The sequence below is a fragment of the Medicago truncatula genome, chromosome 8 (assembly GCF_003473485.1).
Source record: "Medicago truncatula cultivar Jemalong A17 chromosome 8, MtrunA17r5.0-ANR, whole genome shotgun sequence".
Taxonomy (NCBI): Eukaryota; Viridiplantae; Streptophyta; class Magnoliopsida; order Fabales; family Fabaceae; genus Medicago; species Medicago truncatula.
This window is the reverse complement of record NC_053049.1, coordinates 10,008,341-10,027,626: the sequence shown is the minus strand read 5'-3', so window position 1 is coordinate 10,027,626 and position 19,286 is coordinate 10,008,341. Positions and strand designations below refer to the sequence as shown.

Below are 19,286 nucleotides of genomic sequence, written 5' to 3'. Positions count from 1 at the left end.
TATAATAATCCAAATATTTTTATCGTTATATGCAATGTTTAGATATTTCAAAATATATACAAAATTAAGATGATATTTTTTTCATATCGAATTTAAAATCTATACATTTGATCAAAAAAGTTTTTTATTTCCCCGTGCTGGCACGGGTCACTATACTAGTTCTCAAAAGTCTATACCCCTTTACCCCTTTCTATCTCGTACAAACCTAGAGTATATTTTTATAATTTTCTTTTTATTTTATTTTTTGTCATTTAACTTTATTCCACACACACCATATTTATTTCAAAGTTAATTTTCTCTCTCTTCACCAAAGAAATCTAGAAAACTCTCTCATTCTCAAACAAGCCCTAGCCGCCGCCGCCTCCTCCCTCCTTCAGTGTGTCTCCGGCGGTCGTTACATTGCTCCACCATCTTCATCCTCTCCTTTTCATCTGTAATTATACTCTATCAAATTTATTTCAACTCAAAGATGATTTTAAATTTCCCTACGACCATCTTTTCGGCTAGATCTTGACATCCACGCACAAGCTTTTGAAAATCCATCACCATAAAAAGAGTCCCCTCCATCTTCTCTACAAAACCCATTTAAAAAAAAATCAGGAACGGACAACCTTCGCCGGTGACCACCACGCCGGAGCTTGCAACCACCGCGCCGGGAAAGAGCTTACGTGTTTTCCAGATCTGGGTCAGAATTTTTACACAAACACTTAAACCTGGGCTGTTGTCTTCATCAAGGTCAAGTTCTTTACATATTTTGTTTCCATTACATGCAACAACAACAATACAAATATGAAATTGGATGTGATTTTGTTTTATTTCTAGAGATGTAAAAATTTCTTTTGTAGATGAATCTTTTTTAGTTCTGATGCTACTGATAAAAAAGTCTGTTTTTTTTTTATACTACAGATTGATAACAAAAATCTATAGAACAGCCTTTTTTTTTTTCTTCAGAATTTAAGATTTTTTTTTTACAGAAGAATAAAATTTTTATTTGTAAATCAAAAGAATTTTTTTTTTCACTTTCTGTTATTACTTGTTATGATTTAACAAAAATTTCACTTACATTTTCTTGTAATATGACTCAAATAATATTCATTTCTTTCTAAAAAATTCACTTTATGCTATTACTTTACTTGTTGTGGTTTAACTAAAAACATAGTTTTTTATTTATTTACAAAGCCGAAATTGTTATGCATAAAAAAATAAAACCAAACTGATGCTAAACCATATTCTCAATTCTTTAACTTCTCATCTTTATACATTTTCTTGTTTTGCCTCATATGTGATGTTGAAGATTCTATAGTTTGTTAAATATGTCATATGAAGCTCAACAATAAAATGAAGATAAAAAATTAAAGAAATAATGTGTTTAATGATCATTTTCATGGTTTTGTAAAGATGAAAAGAAATTATTTTACCTGTCTGTGTTCTTCCTTTTAAAAAGAATTTCCTGCAATGAGAGAAGAAAATGAAGCTAAAGAAATGAAAAGAAGAAAAAATGTAGATAAGAATAAGTCAGAAAAAAGAGGAAAGGAAAATGAAAGAATATGAGTATTGAAGGATAAATATAAAGTCTGTTTGAAATTTGAATTTTGAAATTGAGAATTTGGCTCCATTGATTGGATTCCGTGTCAACCAAAATCTGGCTTATAGTTTGCATGTAATGGAACTGACTTTTTGAAGAGCAAAATAAATCAAACTATAAGCTTTTTATAGTTAAATGACATCATAGTAGTTAAGTGAGGTCATTTAGTTAGAAAAAGTAATTTTAAGACAAAATTTACCCTTAAAAGTGATATGTGGCAGCCAATCATTGATGGGCAAAAATAAGTTTTCCACAACATCTTCCCTTCTTATATTAAGAGAGATATAAAATCACGGAGTTACCATATTTCTCTTTCGTAGTTTGTTTCATCACTGCGAATTGTTAAATTTCGCGATCTGAATAAACCCTTCTTCCTTCTTCAGCGATTCAATTCAATGGATAAAGGAAAGGGTGTGATGGGTTCTTCAGGACGAAGATGGGCCGTTGATTTCTCCGATAACTCAACTTCTCGCGATTTCATCGATCCTCCCGGTTTCTCACGCGCTTCCCTCGATCAAGACGATTCTACCCTTAGTCGCCAAAAGAAAGATGCTGAATCCAATTGGAAATCTCAGGCATGCTTCCCCTCTCTTCTTCAATTCAATTTAGTGTAACCTATGTATAATTTCTGTATTTTTTATTTTATTTTTTTATATTGTTTTGAATTTATTATAATCTTTTATTCACGATAATATTAGTGTTATAATGATTAGTTATATTAGTCAAAAATTTAGTTCAGTCGGTCTCCTTCCATTCCTTTCTTATGAGTTGAGTTGTGGGCGTACCAACAAACTATTTGCATGATCGTTCGAAAGCATGACTCCCCTCATAGATGTCGAATGGGAATGATTGACCGATCTAATAAGTACCAAGTGCTAATCCATGTAACTAATTATTGTAACTAACTATTACTATTACATCTGATTGTAATTGTTATTGATTAATTCTATTATTGGAAACAGAAAGCTTGGGAAGTTGCACAAGCACCATTTAAGAACTTGTTAATGATGGGGTTTATGATGTGGATGGCTGGTAACACTGTTCACTTGTTTAGTATTGGTATTACCTTCTCAGCTCTTTGGCAACCCATAAGTGCCTTACAGAGTGTTGGAAAAAGTAAGTATCATTTCTATCTCTCTCCACCTCCTTTTTCGTTGTTTGATTAAATAAACAAAGTGACAATCACCACCTGAAACTCCTACACACCTGCGAGATTTCAGGTGTAGATGTCCAGCTTAACAATACCGACGGTGCCAGTTGAGCTAGACCTTACTAAATCTCCGCCTCCTTTCAATGATTGTAATTGAATATATAAACTGGTGTTGCTCATCATAATTAATATAACTTGATATCTCTAGATAACGAGGTTGATTACACATAACTTGATGTCTCAAGATAACGAGGTTGATTATTTATATTGTGGATGAAATTTGGTCTTGTTTTGATAAATAACTTATTCAAGGGTTTATATTCTAAGTGTTGTGCTTATGTATAAGAAATTTATATAAAAATAGATAAAATAAAGTAGAACTGGTTTCATATAAACTATAAGTTGTTATCGTAAGCTATCATAGAGATTTTATGGATATAAGCTGAAAACAACTATGGACATGTCATAAGCTCTTTCAATCAGTCTCATAATTGCTTTTGCTAGTAGATAAGCTCAAATAAGTCAATCCAAACAAGGTTTTCATATGTACTGTTGAATAGAACCATTGATCTTAGATAATCCCAGTTCTCTTCTCTTTTGATTTGTTGTAACTCATTAGGAATTGATCTGATAAGATATGTAATTGCGTGTTTGGATGATGAACTTATTTTGTGCTCAAAACAGCTTTTAATCGAACACTTCATTTTAAATTGTGGCTTGCGATGTTAAATCTTTTAGGACCTTTGCAATTGGAACTGTGGATACATCAATAGCATTTGTATGCAATTTCAAGAATTTTGATGCAATTACAATACAACAATAATGTAAAACCTTTATCAAAAGCATTTGAGACCTATACAGCTTTTGAAGGAAAAAAATATTGTCCCCCCCCACCCCCACCAATCCAAAAAAAGCGTTGCCAAACATACCATTAGTTTTCGATTAACTTGTTGTCTTCTTCATTCTACATGTACGTGTAAAGATGACATGTACATGTTTCTGTTTGTTCTGTAATCATTCACGTATGCTTATTATTATTTTTTGCAGTGTTTGAACCTTACAAAGATGCTAAAGTGGAGCTTCTTGGGCCTAAGTTGGTATTCATTGCCCTTAATTTGGGAGGCATGTTACTAGGTGTTTGGAAGGTAATATTGTACCTTGAAACAAAAATGAGTTAAATTGCTTGTAAACTCTGTTCTTTTTATAAGTCTTTGAGTTAAATTGCTTGTATGAGTTCAAGTTAACTCTGAAAAATTGATAAACTCTTGATTTGAGCAGTGTATTTATCAGCCTAAGTATATACATGGTTTTGTTTATCTCAAATTTTACAGTTTTGGTTCATTTTGTTGGATAGTTGGGTTAAATTAGTTATGTTCTATAATGTATTTGAGGTTTAGGAAGCTAATTTAATGTCACAAGTTTGTCTAGATTCATAAGTTTGAAAATCTTGGTGCCATATACTTATTATTATTTTTCCCCATTATTCATGTTACTGTCCTCTTCTGCAGCTCAATTCATTGGGACTGCTTCCTACCCACACATCAGACTGGGTGTCATCCTTAGCACCTGCTCAGGTTGGATTTTCTTTTTAAGTGCATTATACACTTTTATTTGTTGTCCAAAATATTTGAGTCCTCTGAAACATTAATTAAAACGTTGACACATTATCTTACTGTCTTCAAGGTATTATGACAATCCTAGAGCATTTTCTAGTACCTCTTCATGATTAAATGAAATATTTCAACACTTTGTTGCTCTATTCCTTTAACTTGCAGCTACATGCTTTATAAGTCTGAATTCAATTTGATTAATAGTTGTCATGTTATCACTATCTCATAGCGTAAAATTCATGGTGGAAGATTAATAGAAACCTGTAGCGAAAAAAACCTGTGGGGGCCTTAGCCAATCTTGTTGAATTCTAGACAGTTTCACGTGAGCATTAGCCAGTGGGTTATATGGGATTGAGCTCTATCAAGAGGGAACCTGAACTGTGTTGGTGCTTCATCTCTATCCATCAAATCCTGGGTAATTGCATCCACCAACATCCCCCCCTCGTATGAACTTTGATAGTGATGGAGGTGGGCATTCATTGTCACTTCAACTAGAGAGCAGCTTGATGCACTCTTGAAACTGGTTATACTGGTATTTTCCCAATGTAGAACCTCATACCAAGTCCTTAGTCGCCCTCCAATGAAGTAACACAATCAATTTTCCTCCAGTGTACAGTTTAGCATTTCTGTCTATAGCTCCTAGTAATTGAAACCGTTAACTAAAAAACATGAACAGATCCATTGGTGCTAGATTGGAACGAACCAAATTGGCTAATGTGGTGAGTGAATCCACCTCTAATGAGTTGAAACCTTGCTCTGTTGACCTGAATCCAACTCCAAACAGAACCCACTCCCACAATTTCTCTTTCTGTGTGCTGAGAGTTGTGTCGTGGTTTGTGAATTTGCCCTTCAATTTTGAATTGTGATGCTATATTCTACATGCTGTGATTTTTTTTTTTTTTTTTTTTTTTTTTTTGTGCATATCTTGTACTTTTTATACTTGTATTAGGCATTACATGTTACATAGTAAATTTATGCTACACGTATCATGTTTATGTGTCAGTCTACCTATCCATAGCATTATATGCTATTAAAATGTTTGGGAAACAATACCTGTAGACCCAGGAAAAAAAACCAGAGGCATGCTTATTGATATAGATTTAATAAGTTTTGATTTATTGAGATGAAATGGTAACATTAATTGCAAAGTAATGCTTTCTACAAGTAATTTCTATGGCGTTGAAGCCAGAATAATATAGATGAACCACAATCATTCGGTGTATAAATAAAAGAACATATGCCATAGTGAAGAATTGGTAGATTTTAGTCAAAAACGTAAATGCATGCTGTGTTTATGTGTTTGCTGCATAAACTTTTGACCACTTTAATTTCAGAAATAATGCTTCATTTTGAAAATAAATCTATAACTGGTTTTGTCCACTGAAAAAAAATCTATAACTTGTTGGCATCTCTCCTACTTCAGCCTTTTGTGATTTCCATGAGCTGCAACACCCTTGGTTTCTTTTCTTTTAAGTCTTAGTTCATGACCTTACTTTTTTGTATCTGCAGGAGGTGGAGTACTCAGGTGGGGGTCTAAATTTCCGTTGATGCTCCAGTTCTTACGTTTTTTTGTCTTCTCTTGGAGTAATTTAAGGAGTTGGTACTGTTAGCATGTTGTAATGGTCACACAGGATCTCATTCGGCCTGATTTGTTTCTTATTTATGATTAATGTTACCAATACTTGCAGTCACCAAAGATTAGACATGGTTTGTAGTAGACTGGGTGATCTGAATAGTTAATAACAACATTTCTCTTTTTATGTAGGATTTGAATATTTGCACATTTATAAATCTATATCTTTCTTTTACTGCAAGCCTGATGTAAAAGGAAATAGCATACTAGAAATGTTAGGGGAGGAGAATTTTTTTAGCAGTGGGGATCGAACCCGAATTCTTCCTAATGTTCTTTCAGACTCCTTTCTTTTAAATGTCTATGTTGATTCACCTGTAACCTTCCCAATGTGAAGTAAGTATACAAAATATGGTTACCCTTAAGGTGTCAAGATGTATTTATTATCATAACGTATGAATGGACAATATTTGGGTAGAGTATTATAGTTTTGTTCTTATACAAACAATTAGATAAAATTCATGCACATAAGTTCTTCAAGAGCACGCCTAATTTCTACTATTTTTCCGAGTCTTTTATAGTGATCAAGAGACCCAATGAGTTCACTGCCTAAGGTGTTTCCCAACTCTAGAATCCAACCCAAAAAGAAACAAACCCTTAGCCTTTGATTTCCTAAGGATCTCCTCTTTTGGTACCCTAAGATTCACCTAAGTTGTTCACAAGACTCTTCTCTCATGTGTTTTTCAACTTTCCTAAGCAATGAATCTCTCCCAAAAATGACACGAACCCTTTCCCAAGAGCCCCCTCTTTTGGTTCTCTAAGATTCACATATTGATCATTTGAATCTCACCTAAAGACCCTCAAATCTTAACCTCTAAATTATCTTAAAGTTCCTTCCTTTGGTTTCATGAGATTCTCAAGATCCATCAACAAATGGGGTCAAAGACTTCTTTTATAGTATTCACATCCAGACAAACTGCGCAACGATTTCCCAAATCATGACATGATTTTCCAATTGTACTTTTGCCAGCTGCAAGTCAAATCACGCCACATTTTCCAAAGTCCCACCATGATTTTTGAAGAATTGAAACCTCCAAATAATAACTTCACCAATCACATCACGATTATTTTAAATTGTGTCATAATTTGGCAGAAACACAAACATTAAATTTTGAGTAAAAAATTAACACTATTGTTCGTAATTTATAAACATTAATGTAATAAAAAAGATCAATTGGACGAACATGTGTCTACATGAATACTAGTAACAATATCCCGATGCTAGTAACATTGACAAATATATAATTTTTTGTTTGTTTTCACCCTAGCATATACCACAAATTATTTTATCCTATGATATCAAACTCTGTTATCGGTCAAATCCGTAAATTTAAATAAAACACATTAATCATTTGAGTCCAACGTTGTGTTAAGAAAAAATGTATTTACTTCCTTTCCCCAACTGTTGGAGAACATTAAGCTTCTCTCTTTTTATTGCATAAAGCAAAATTTGCTAGTTTTAATTATAAGTTTCATGATTGGTGCAAAAACTCGTTTTTGTGTTCGGGTTGGGTATAGGCTAATCATTGCTCATTCTCGTTGATACTTTGTTGTAAATATTTGTTATCCTTCTTGGCACACCTTGTGCTAGAAGGATAGCCAGTTGAGTATTATATCCCATTTTGATTTCTAAAAAAAAAAAGAATAAATATATTTAAAAAGATATCAGTATTATTTATTTAAAATTTTAATAAATTAATGTTATATTTATAATGAATTTTTAAAAAAATATTTTGATGACTACCAAAGTTAAATTGGCCGGTAACTGAAGTAGCACTATATTGTTCCTTTTTACAGCCACATGTGATTGACTAGTGTTGCTAGTGCTCCAAATCAAAAAGTCACAACACAACTTGAGAATATCCTTATTATATGCCTTATACATTCTTTATTGTAAAGTTAAATGCATGATATATCCATATTATTTAGGTTGTGACGTGGTGAGTGACAATGTGTGAACTTGGAAAATTGGGTGGACTGTTTCAAGTTTCAACTTCCAATTCCAATATGGAATGAAATTCTTTTTTGGCCGGCAATTTGATCAATGAGTCATGACTCATGAGTCGTCTATTATGTTACTTATACTTGTACATGCAATTATGAATTATGCATATTTCTATGTACCAATTACCCAGTCAAAAAATAGAACATGCGAATCACATGGAGGCTGATAGCAAATTAAGTTTCTTGTTTATAATCAAATAATCTTCTTACATAAAGTGTACATTTAAAACGCGTTTAGTTGGACGGAACATGGAAAAAGATAACCAAATCCTTGTAGTAAGTACATAAATAATTTATGTTGTATAATTACTACTACCACATTACTAGTATTTTTTTTTGTTGGAAGTATGTTCTATAACAGGAATATTGTTTTTAAGAACAAAATTTCTTCTTATTCATATTTAGGTATGATGGACTTCGCAAACCTAATTTGACAAATTACTCAGAGACTCTAATATTATATGGGAGATTTCAGATAAAATTTATGAATAATTTTTAAATAAATGTTAGACTTACGAGATAAAGTCATGAAAATATAGGATTTTAACTCAAAATATAGGAGTTAGATTAGATGACCTAAGTTTAAATCCTTAACTAATTTTATTAATCAATGCAAAATTAATTATTTTTACTTATAATAGTGACTCAAATAAATAGTCATGTTCCATTACAAGATAAATTATTAAAAAAAAAAACTAATTTAATCGTTAAGGAAACAAGTTTTAGACAATCTTTATTTACTTAACAACTTTACACAAAAAAAAAAGTAAAGTGTTTTACTCATAACCTCGTACTCGTCTTGGTGAAGAAAGTGTTTCAAACTTCAAAGTTTGAGAATCAACTCAAGAAATTTTTTCCAAATTTTTTTCTTCTCAAGAACACCATGAAAGCTAAACATTTTAATTTTCACCCACATGACATGGCAACTTTTCATTGGCCCAGTCGACATAAACCATAACAATAGTAGGACCCACTTTTGGGCGGTATCACCTATTGTAGTCAAGTTTGTAGTCATCATCATAAACTCATTCCATTGCATCAACAAAAAAAAAACCCCCAATCCACTTACTGAAAAACCCAACTCAATTCAACTCAACAAAACTCGTCTCTTCAAATTCTTCAACTTATAAAAACCTCTGCAATAAACAAACAAACACAACAACCTAGGGCTGGACAAAATAACCGGAACCGCCCATAAACCGAAAAAACCGGGAAAACCGCAACCGCTACGGGCGGGTCGGAATGGGTGACGGGTTGAAAAGGAACAAAAAACCGGTTAACAGTGAGTTCATATGGGCGGGCTCGGTTTTCAAATTTAGGTCCAACGGTGACTGAACCCGTCCGTTCATATGAAAGCCTACCGTGGTACTCTAAAAAGATACTGTAATTACCTGTGTACTAGTACTGATATTTTTGCCTTGAGACCCACAAAGTGAGATAATATTTAATTTTTTTAGACATATTTTAACCTTTCACGTGTCTATTCCACCAACCTAGTGGCTACCTTATCTTTCTTCAACTTTCAAGACACAGCCCCACCTTTTTTCAGAAACAAAAAACACCACACCACCTCACTTCTCTCTTTTTCTCTTGTACTACTACATATTCACAATGAAGTACAACTTGGATGAGTTCACCATGATACACACATACTAGGGCTGGACAGAATATCCGTACCCGACCGAAAACCGGCCAAACCGGTGAAATCGTGAACATTCGGGTCGGGTGTATATGAACCGCGGGTTGGTGATTCATGCTTTTTCGGTTTTATACAGTTATGAACGGTCGGATTCGGATTGCAAAAATCAATCCATCGGTACCCAACAACCGACCGATTTTATGCCAAGAATGATAAAAATGAACACTTTTACAATGTGAAAGCTGGCTTGCATAGGGAAGACGTGTTGTCTCTCTCTCAATTGTCTTGGAACTCTCAAAAACTATTCAATTTCAAGGCATTAATTTATATCTATTTTTAATATTTTATATTTTCAAATCACTATTTTATGACCATAGTCATTGCACATCAGAATACACATATCACATCTCCTGCTGGAACTAGTAGTCCACCACAATTCCTTCAGATCGAGAGCTTTTCCTCAATAAGCTCCACAAATCTCAACTCTTTCTTCTTCTACTTCTTCCTTTATTATCAACTCATACAACACAATCCTTTTCATTTTTCACATGTAACAAGTTGTGAACACCCACCAACACTGTTATTCCGTTTTTTTTTTTTTTTTTTTTTTTTGTAATTTTTGTACGATTTTGTTTAATCCAAAACCGGCGGAGTCCGGCCGACCACCCGCTAAAACCGTTGAACCGCCGACTGTCGAAACCGTGGACTCAAACGGACGGAAACGGACTGTAATATTCACACCGTCGGTTTGAACGGTTCCGAATTTTGAGACCGAAAACCGCACCGAACCGCCCGTTGTCCAGGCCTAGTAAAAGGTTTGAGTAGGAAGAATATAGATTTGTGTAGTAGTGACATGACAGTGATTTGAAGTTTTTAAGGTAAAAAAAAATACAATGAAGATGGCCCGTCTTTTGCTTAGTTATGCATTGTGACATTCGCAACATCTTCTAAATCAAAATGGGTTGTAATAAAAGGCGTGGGTTGCATTCTAGTATGGAATGATAATCTAGACTTCTCCCAACATTTTTAATCACTTCAATTACTTGTCTGTCTACTATTATCACTCTTCTTCCTGCGTTGATTACAATCTTTATTCTGATCCTTGTAATGTTTGTTTACTCTATATTATTCTAATTTTTAGACTTTATTGGATGTTTTATTTTTTTGGTTTAAGTGATGAATTATATTTGTATCTACACTTGTTTAATATGCAACAATGTGGTTAATTCAGTTGAGTAGTTGAATGTCAATGAATTAAACATAATTATAATGTGGTGTACCAAAAGTGGATGTTCATGAACTTCATGTATTATTGAAATCATATGATACATTCTATGTTGAACCAACACTTCAAAGTGGGTGCTTATATTTAATAACTTTTTTTTTTGGGTGTATGTGTTAATGTTTTGTCTAGTGTTAGCGGTAGTACTATTTGTACACTCCTGTGTAATAGGATGGACAAGTTAATTTCTTCTTACTTAGGTAATAATACAATATTATTGGGATTTTTTGTGCCTCAGGTAATGTTTTCTGGATCTAAAAGTTTGATCAGGTTCAAACTGTGTATTGTTATGAAATGAGCTATCTGGCCAGTGGGCACTACTACTCTTTAACTTTCAAAAGTATATTTGTTTTTGTTTTTAACAGGATTTATTTGTTACCTGTACGATTATGATAAATTAATATTTAAGACTTATGAAGCCAACATGTTATTCTGATGCAATACCTGCGCTTTCTTAGATTCAGATGAGATTAGCTATGTTATTAATAGGCTAAATTGGACAAGAGGTTATTTAATTATAACAAGTTGGTTTTTCGGATTAGTTTTTAAGTACACTTACAGATTCTTTAAGTTATTTAAAGATTCTGTTGTGAATTCGGATTTAAAACTTACACCAATGAAAACAAAGATGTGTGGAGCAGAGGAAAGTAATAACCAATATCAAAGTGAACACAAGCAAAAACAATAATAACAATACCTAGATCTAATTTAGTAATCAAAGTGAAAAGTTCAAAACCACAAGCAAAAGATAAGGAGAGAAGAGAAACAAATACACCAAGAAATGATTACCCAGTTCGGTCCAACTTGACCTACTATGGAGAGAGATTTATCTCTCCAATCCACTATCAATGAGTTCCTAAAAGAGATACAAATGAGTTACAAGAAATTAGCTTCAACAAGCACACAAAGACCCAACGTGTTTACAATGTTTCCCAACCCAAGAGAACTCTAATCAAAGACCCTCAACCATAAAGTTACGTCCTTTGATTTCCCAAGTTTTCATCTCTTCAAAATCTGCAAAGAAACACTTACATATCAGTCTTCAGTTGTCAAAAATGTGTCACAATTGGTCAAATCGTGACACGATTGATGCATACGACCCAAGGTACGACCAACCTTATCCTGTAAACGTGCCAAGCATGCCAAAAATCGTGTCATGATTGCCCAAAATCGTGTCACGATTGGAAACCCTGAAAAACATGCTCACGACATAGGAAAATTGTGTCATGGTCCACAAATCGTGTCATGATTTGTAACATGCTCAAATCATTTTTGAGTCACTTTGCAACATTTCTCCACCTTGACTCTAAAATGATGATGATGCCACTTTAACAATGAACCACCATTCTCCTTTTCTTTTCCCTTGCATCTAACTACACCAAGTAGTTACACCGAACGGGAGATATTACAAACTTGATGTTAAAAAATGTTGGGATAATTTATTTTGTCACTTGATGATGTTACACCGAGCGGAAGATATTCATGTCACTTGATGATGTTGATATTATTCAAACATTCACCGGAAAGAGATTTTGGAAAGGGCATTTACCTCCTAATTTTATTTAGCACATTATTGACATATTATATTTCATCTCTCTTATTTCAAACTGTACTTTTGTAAAAACGACGATCCTCTTTTATCTTGATATATATTATGTCACATATGAATTTGCGATAAATTTTTCGCCCAGGCTCTATATAATTTCTGGCTTCGCCATTATTCACGGTCCACAAATCGTGTCACGATTTGCAACATGCTCAAATCATTTTTGAGTCACTTTGCAACAGATTCAAATTAGGTCGTTTAAATTATTTAAGGACCAAATGTAATATAGTTCACTTGAAACAAAACCACAAAGTACCCGTAGAGTTGAGAGATAACGTAGTTTTACTATCCGTTTGGATTAACTTATTTGACTTAATGAAAATAAGAGATAATATAGTTTTAGGGCATCTTTGGATTATCTTATTTTTCAGCTTACGTAACATAGTTCAGGTAAATAAATAAACGTTTATGTTAATTTAAAAGTTTTCACTAACTTTCTCATGAATTGTATAAGTTGGTTTGCGTAAACTCAAATCAGACAGAGTAAAGGGTCGGAGATGGAAAAAAAACAGTCCTAAAATTGCAAACAAACAAATTTTAAATAAAAGAAATTGACAATAATCACGCTATCTGCTGTTTCTCTCTTTTCTCTTGTCTCTCTCACTGTTTCTCACCCAAAATTCTTAATTTCTCATTGGAAGCAAGGTAAGTGAAAAAAATTTCCTCCCCCTCTTTTCTTCCTCTCAAATCAGAACCTAACCCTATTTTTGCCCAATTCCAATTTCTTCAATTACATTGAATTTAAAGCCTTACATGTGTTATCTTCAACTTGATATGTATGATGAGAGGAAGAATGTCGATTACAATGCTCATGAGTTAGCAATAACTCTCAAAATGTACCTTGCAATTATGTTTAAGGCAAGGATTTAATTTCCCCTGCAATTCGACTCTGTTCTTTAATTATCCACTATCAAGTTGTAATGTTACGTATAATATTCTAGAAAATTATTCCAATGGGTGACTTGATCCTTTTACTTTTCGAATCACATCATGAACATATCACATTTATCACATTGCTTTCTCTTATATTTACCTTAATAATTTAATACTTCATTCCATATATTTCTCTCTCAGCAATAAATATATAAGGGTAATATAGGTAAAACCATACATTGGACTTTGAAAACGACAGTTATAAAGTAACGGAGGGAGTATTATTTATGGAATTGCTAAACATTGCAGGAATGGGAATTAGTAAAACAGAAGTAAACTTGAAGAGATTGCTTGCAGCTGCTCCTCACCAGCAAAACCAGGCAAAACTTGTACATGTAAGTCTGAAACTAAACCCTGACTATTTATTGTAGAGTAATCAGAATCTTGGCACAATAGTTGAAGTTTACTCTGTGTGGTTAGGATGTCACAGGTTTGAGTTATGAATTCGACCTTTTTGCAAATACGCCTGCAATATATCCAAAATAGACTCGACCCTTTGATTTTCGACCCCATTACGGCAGTTTCTTTATAGCACCAAGTTGCCTTATTTTAGGTTTATGTGGTCTCTAGTGACTATAATTTATTAAGTAATGTTCTATTGATTTAATCATTTGATTAACTCTTGAAAAGAAAAGCTTACTAATTTGTTGACTCTGCAGTATGTTGCTACTTTGCGTGAACAACTGGAACAATTGGCTGAAGAGAAGACTCCAGAAGGCTTGCCAAGGTAGTAAGTCTCTTTATTTACATTCTCGTATACATAAATATCTAGGAATTATATGGGAGACTACAGAGCTTTAGTGTTTCTATATAGTCTGCCATTTTTGAAGCTGTCAATTCTTACTCTTAATTTTATGCAAGTTTCAAAAGAAAATTACTTATTCCCTTATTCATCATTGAGAGCCATATAAAGAAGGACTTATAGCCAGAGTTGGTTTGAAAGATATAACCAACCTGTTCAAAATTCAAAATATAAAGGAGTAAAGTAAGGGAGAAGAAACAATCTTCTTATCAAAATCTAAATTCAAAAAGTAGGTACACAATCAAATCCTAAAGAACTAATCATAATTCCTAAAATACTTCTACACCGTCGAGAATTTCAAAATTAGCTAGGAATGGTCTTTTGGTCAGGATATTCATATTTGCCTCTTGTTGTACAGTTGGAATAAATGGCATGCAAGTAGCTTCATCATCTGTCTTTTCCTTTATCAAATTTCTGCCAACTTCCACATATTTGTAGGCATCGCTGATTTGTCAAGAATTCTTTTTGGACATAACATCTCACATACTCCATGAGATGTATCTATATGTTCCATATCCATACTGCTCCTAGCTACCACATTTTGTTTTATGCTTTTCCATTTAACTAAAACCCTGCGCAATAACCTCATGTAGACTTCCTATTCATGATAGGTCTTGTACAGTCGACATTTAAGTAGACCTCAATGGTCTGCTCTGCGCTTTTTTGTTGAAGAAATGATATTTGGCTGGGACATTTCAAATTTTCTAAAATTCCATTACATATATTGTGTTAAGATGTTCTTCATTGGCGAATCTATGATCTGGCTAGCTAAACTCACTGCAAACGAAATACCAGGCCAATGAGTCATGCATCTTGTTCCCCTCAAGCTTTTGATCAAGGTCAATAAGAGTTTTTGCTGGCGTGCTAGCACTGTACCATTTAAGCTTCTTCCTTCAAATCTCCATTTAGAAATCTATTCTTCACATGTAGTTGTTGTTGAGGCCTGCCAGATTTGCCGCTGGGCTTTGGAAAAACTTAATAAGGTTTGAGTAAAGCCTTTGGCAACCAATCAAGCTCTGTGTATTTCAAGATCCGGTACTTTCAAAGTGGATAATTTTTTTTTTCATGAATGAGCATTGTTTGGGTTTAAGAATGTAAATGTTGAGAATTAATACCTGGTGAAATTATAGGGATTAGATGGAAACTGAAAAGATTTCATTAAATATAGGATTTTGAATAACTGCTGTAATATAGAAACCTAATTCAAAATTTCTATATAATAAGTTCCAAGTCAAGAACAAGTTTAGATAAATTAGTGTAAGCTCAGCTGACCAAAATAGGTAACATAAATGGCCCGTTTGTTTCAGATTTTTTACAAAAAAAATCTATTTTTCTTAAAAAAACCACTTTTTTCATTTTTTAAGTGTTTGTTTAGGATTTTTAGAAAAATCATTTTATCAAAAAAATCTATTTTGACCCTAAAATGAAAAGCTATTAGGATTAGCTTTTCTCAAAATCTATTTTTTTTCAACAACAAGAAGGTAACACATGTATAAGTTAAAACTCATTTAAAAAAAAAAGGATTTTCATTGGTAGTAGACAAACAAAAATAACTTCAGAAATTTTTAAAAATCTCTAAAAAAAATCTCTAGATTCTTTTAACACAAAACCTATTTTTATTTTTTTTATAGCTGAAACAAACTCACCCAAAATCCTATGTCTCTCAGTGAACATAAGTTGTACTGTTCCTTGTTTTTAATTATTTGAGAAGATCTTGCACGCGTAATGATTACATTCTGTTTATTTCTTCTTCTCTCTTAGATCATTGGTAACCCTTGATCTGAAGATGTTATATTCCTGCTATATGTTTATCGACTGAGTATCTGCATTCATTAATGTTTGTGTATGATTGATTGGTCATGCAGGATCTCAAAGGCTATGTTGAACGATTATTCAGAGAAGATTGAAGGCATTGCTTCAAAATTGGTTCATGTGGTATGTATTTGTTCGCTATTGTATCTTTAGAGATATTGAAATACAAAGGGATCATTAGAGCAACTGACTAAACATTTGAGGTTCCTTTTTGCATCAATATAATGGGAAATTTCATTAACAAAAAGGATGGAATTTGAGTATTTGAAATTAACTGGATATCACAAAATGGTTAATTTTATTTGTTTATACCTGTTTGTTAAAAGTAAGAACAGATTAACACAGTTACGACATGGTATAAGATTAGGATTGTATCAATGCGTTGGGCAAAGAACGGGGGGGGGGGGGGGGGGGGGGGCACGAGGTAGGATGGCAAACAATTTCTTTAATAGGATTGTAAATAAATAAGCCCCATTTTCATCAATAAATATCTTAACTAGTATTTATTTCACAACATGATTGTTGTATCCCCTATCATAGCTTGCTCCAAGTCGTGTATGTATTTTAACAAAAAAATTCTATAGCCAGCCATGTCCTTTTCAGCCAAAAAAAGTCGTTGTAAGTTAGTATTTGTTTATATATTTGCAATATATGAATTTCAAATACAAATTTTCTAAAATCAAAACTTTGTACCAACTGAAAGGTGCACAGATTGCATAAACTTAAGTCTGAGTCTTAAGCAGGTGTTAGTGGTAGGGTGGAAACTTAATGATAAAACTTCAAACCTGCTTGGTATGACAGACATTGAAGAATGGCAAATATAAATATGCTCATTTTGATAGGTCACAGGAGAGAAGTACAAAAGAAAACCAACAAATTTGAGGCAAAACAATTAGATTAGTTATATGGATTAGCGCTGTTGAAACTATTTGGTGGTTATGGTTTAAAATGATAGTAGCAAGGATTTTTAGCATGAATTTGGAGGAAAGGGCGATATAACAGGATTCTGAATTATTGGTATTACAGAACTGACCATTAAGCTTAATTGTAGAAAGGGAAACCCATTGTTGAAGAGGAAGCCCCTAGAAAGAGATTTCTCTCTCTCTTTTCTATGAGAATTCTCTAAACCTTTGAAGCTTCCTTTTCTTACTCTATTTCTCAGCTCTATTGCTCGTGTGTTTGTAATGACTGGCTCAAATTCGTTTTAACTCCATCATTTTTTGCACACCTACTCAACCAATCAAACCTTAATGATTTGTTATATGATGGAGAACATCAAATTGCATTATAGTATTTGAAGAGTGTATATAAAATATTTAATGGCTTGAATTATTGGTATTTGATTGGAATGCATCATAAGGCAATGAAATTTCCTCCATTGTTTCCTTTTTATATATTCCATTTTAGTTTTGGCTAAATGGGCACACTTAGTGATTGTCATATAACCATTTAAATTTTCAGTCTGACATAGAAGTATCTGAGGACACTGAAAGAAATGTTAAAGAAAACCCTTCTGAAATTGAGGATATAATGCCGATGTCGCCTTCTTCTGGGCTGCGAAGAAGGCCTGTGTAAGTTAATGTTAACCTTTTTCACTGCTGCTTGTATTTTGTAGGCTGTTTTACTGTTACTTATCTGATTCATTGGACAGAGCTGCCTCAAGTACTGAAGATAGAGCATATGAGCCTGCTGAGACTGATCACTTATCATCTGTTAAACTGGATGCTGCAGGACATGCACATATTGAAAAGCACAGGTACACTTGAAGTTTGTGTTATGATGAGTCAGTACTACTGCAATGAAGTGTCCATAATCATTATATTTTGATACCAATACTCTCGTAGTTGCTATTGAATTATATGCAAAAAATGTATTATATAGCTAATTGTTATTGTCATTTGTGTTTGCTCTCTCAATGCTTTGCTTTTAACCATATGAATTGTTTTTTCATTGTTCTCTCAATTTTTTCACTTCTTTGTTGACACTTATACTCCTCAGAAAGCTTCAAGATGATTTGACAGATGAGATGGTGGTGTTGGCAAAACAACTCAAAGAGAGTAGTCTCATGATGAGCCAGTCTGTGAAAAATACTGAAAAGGTCTGATTCTCATTTTTGTTTGAGTTGATTGTGCAAAATGTATATCATTTTGGTATGAGGGATTGTGGATGATGTTAGTACCTTGCGTTGGTGGTCATTACAATGAGTAAAATATGTTTCTTATAAAATAATATCATATGAAATATCTCGTGAGGTGTTAACTAACCTAATGAATGATGGCTTGCTTGCAGATACTTGATTCTACTGAGGAGGCCATTGAGCATAGCTTGGCAAGCACAGGTCGTGTCAATGTGCGAGCAAACACAATATACTCCGAGAGTTCCAAGACTTCTTGCTTAACTTGGCTTGTGATGTTTGTAATGATGTGTGTATTTGTCATGGTTATTCTTCTAATCCGTGTCACATAGGATGCAGTTAACATTTCATGGGGTAAATTAAGTTACTGCAAACATAGCTATTTCCATAATGTAAGTTTTCCTTCTATTCAGATATTTACATTTTATAGAAGTTATATCACGCAGTTTTTTTTGGGAAGGACGTGCAAATTGTTCTTGTTCATTGTATAAGAACCGTAATATTTTCTTCATATCATATATAAATTCATTCAAATAGACTAAATAAATAACTTTTACATAGCCAACACATGTTTGTTTAGTTGGTAAAGTTCAGCTCATATCCTCAAGGAGCAACCGGAAAACTTTCTTTCTAATCATTTAGAAGAATACTAGTAATTTGTAAAGTTTGTCTTTACCCATGAATTTTTAATCAAAAATGTTGAGTAGGAGACTAAGGAGGGTATATTGGATTAGGAATTTGAAAGATAATTTTTGACTAAAAATAAAAGAAGTTACAGAAAGGAGACTATTATTCATTAAAATGACATTCATGATTATTTTATAGGCTAAAGTGCACTTTTCCCCCCTTAACTTTCAAAAACTTGCAATTTTGGCCCCCTAAGTATAGAAACCACAATTTTGGTCCCCTAAGATTTAGCCCCTTTGCATCTTTGGTCCTTTTCGTCAATTTTGACTTATTCAACGCCTACGTGGCAGGCCACGTGTGTAATTAATTAATTAAAAATTTTAAATAACCAAAAAATCAATTTTTAAATTAAATAAATAAAAAAAATCAGAAAAAATAAAAAATCCATTATTTTCACTTCTGATGGCTTCTT

At 33.1% G+C, this 19,286-nt stretch overlaps 2 protein-coding genes across 5 annotated transcripts; both read left to right on the top strand.

The window, feature by feature from the left end:
* Nucleotides 1-265: 265 nt before the first annotated feature.
* Nucleotides 266-6,296, top strand: LOC120577418 (ER membrane protein complex subunit 4). 2 transcript variants are annotated; one of them, XM_039828774.1, is made up of 6 exons: nucleotides 266-735; nucleotides 1,906-2,160; nucleotides 2,548-2,701; nucleotides 3,783-3,880; nucleotides 4,244-4,309; nucleotides 5,855-6,296. In XM_039828774.1, the coding sequence occupies exons 2-6, from the start codon at nucleotides 1,981-1,983 to the stop codon at nucleotides 5,891-5,893; spliced, it is 537 nt and encodes a 178-aa protein (XP_039684708.1). In that variant the 5' UTR covers nucleotides 266-735; nucleotides 1,906-1,980; the 3' UTR covers nucleotides 5,894-6,296. The 2 variants fall into 2 exon arrangements, with proteins under 2 accessions (XP_039684708.1, XP_039684707.1); XM_039828773.1 differs by having other exon boundaries at nucleotides 267-735; nucleotides 1,969-2,160.
* Nucleotides 6,297-12,972: 6,676 nt separating this feature from the next.
* On the top strand, nucleotides 12,973-18,752 carry LOC25500698 (uncharacterized). Of its 3 annotated transcripts, XM_039829390.1 has the most exons (9): nucleotides 12,973-13,151; nucleotides 13,254-13,364; nucleotides 13,689-13,774; nucleotides 14,099-14,166; nucleotides 16,107-16,176; nucleotides 17,515-17,624; nucleotides 17,705-17,809; nucleotides 18,052-18,151; nucleotides 18,343-18,752. In XM_039829390.1, the coding sequence occupies exons 3-9, from the start codon at nucleotides 13,691-13,693 to the stop codon at nucleotides 18,517-18,519; spliced, it is 714 nt and encodes a 237-aa protein (XP_039685324.1). In that variant the 5' UTR covers nucleotides 12,973-13,151; nucleotides 13,254-13,364; nucleotides 13,689-13,690; the 3' UTR covers nucleotides 18,520-18,752. The 3 variants fall into 3 exon arrangements, with proteins under 3 accessions (XP_039685324.1, XP_039685323.1, XP_013444634.2); XM_039829389.1 differs by having other exon boundaries at nucleotides 12,973-13,364; XM_013589180.3 differs by lacking the exon at nucleotides 13,254-13,364 and having other exon boundaries at nucleotides 12,974-13,151.
* The last annotated feature ends 534 nt before the right edge of the window (nucleotides 18,753-19,286 follow it).

Excerpts from the sequence above, each read along its gene's own strand:
- LOC120577418 (XM_039828774.1), top strand. The coding sequence starts at position 1,981 with ATGGATAAAGGAAAGGGTGTGATGGGTTCTTCAGGACGAAGATGGGCC. Across the intron at positions 2,702-3,782 it reads CTTACAGAGTGTTGGAAAAA|TGTTTGAACCTTACAAAGAT; the intron begins GTAAGTATCATT and ends TATTTTTTGCAG. Across the intron at positions 4,310-5,854 it reads CATCCTTAGCACCTGCTCAG|GAGGTGGAGTACTCAGGTGG; the intron begins GTTGGATTTTCT and ends TTGTATCTGCAG.
- LOC25500698 (XM_039829390.1), top strand. The coding sequence starts at position 13,691 with ATGGGAATTAGTAAAACAGAAGTAAACTTGAAGAGATTGCTTGCAGCT. Across the intron at positions 14,167-16,106 it reads ACTCCAGAAGGCTTGCCAAG|GATCTCAAAGGCTATGTTGA; the intron begins GTAGTAAGTCTC and ends TTGGTCATGCAG. Across the intron at positions 17,810-18,051 it reads GCACATATTGAAAAGCACAG|AAAGCTTCAAGATGATTTGA; the intron begins GTACACTTGAAG and ends TATACTCCTCAG.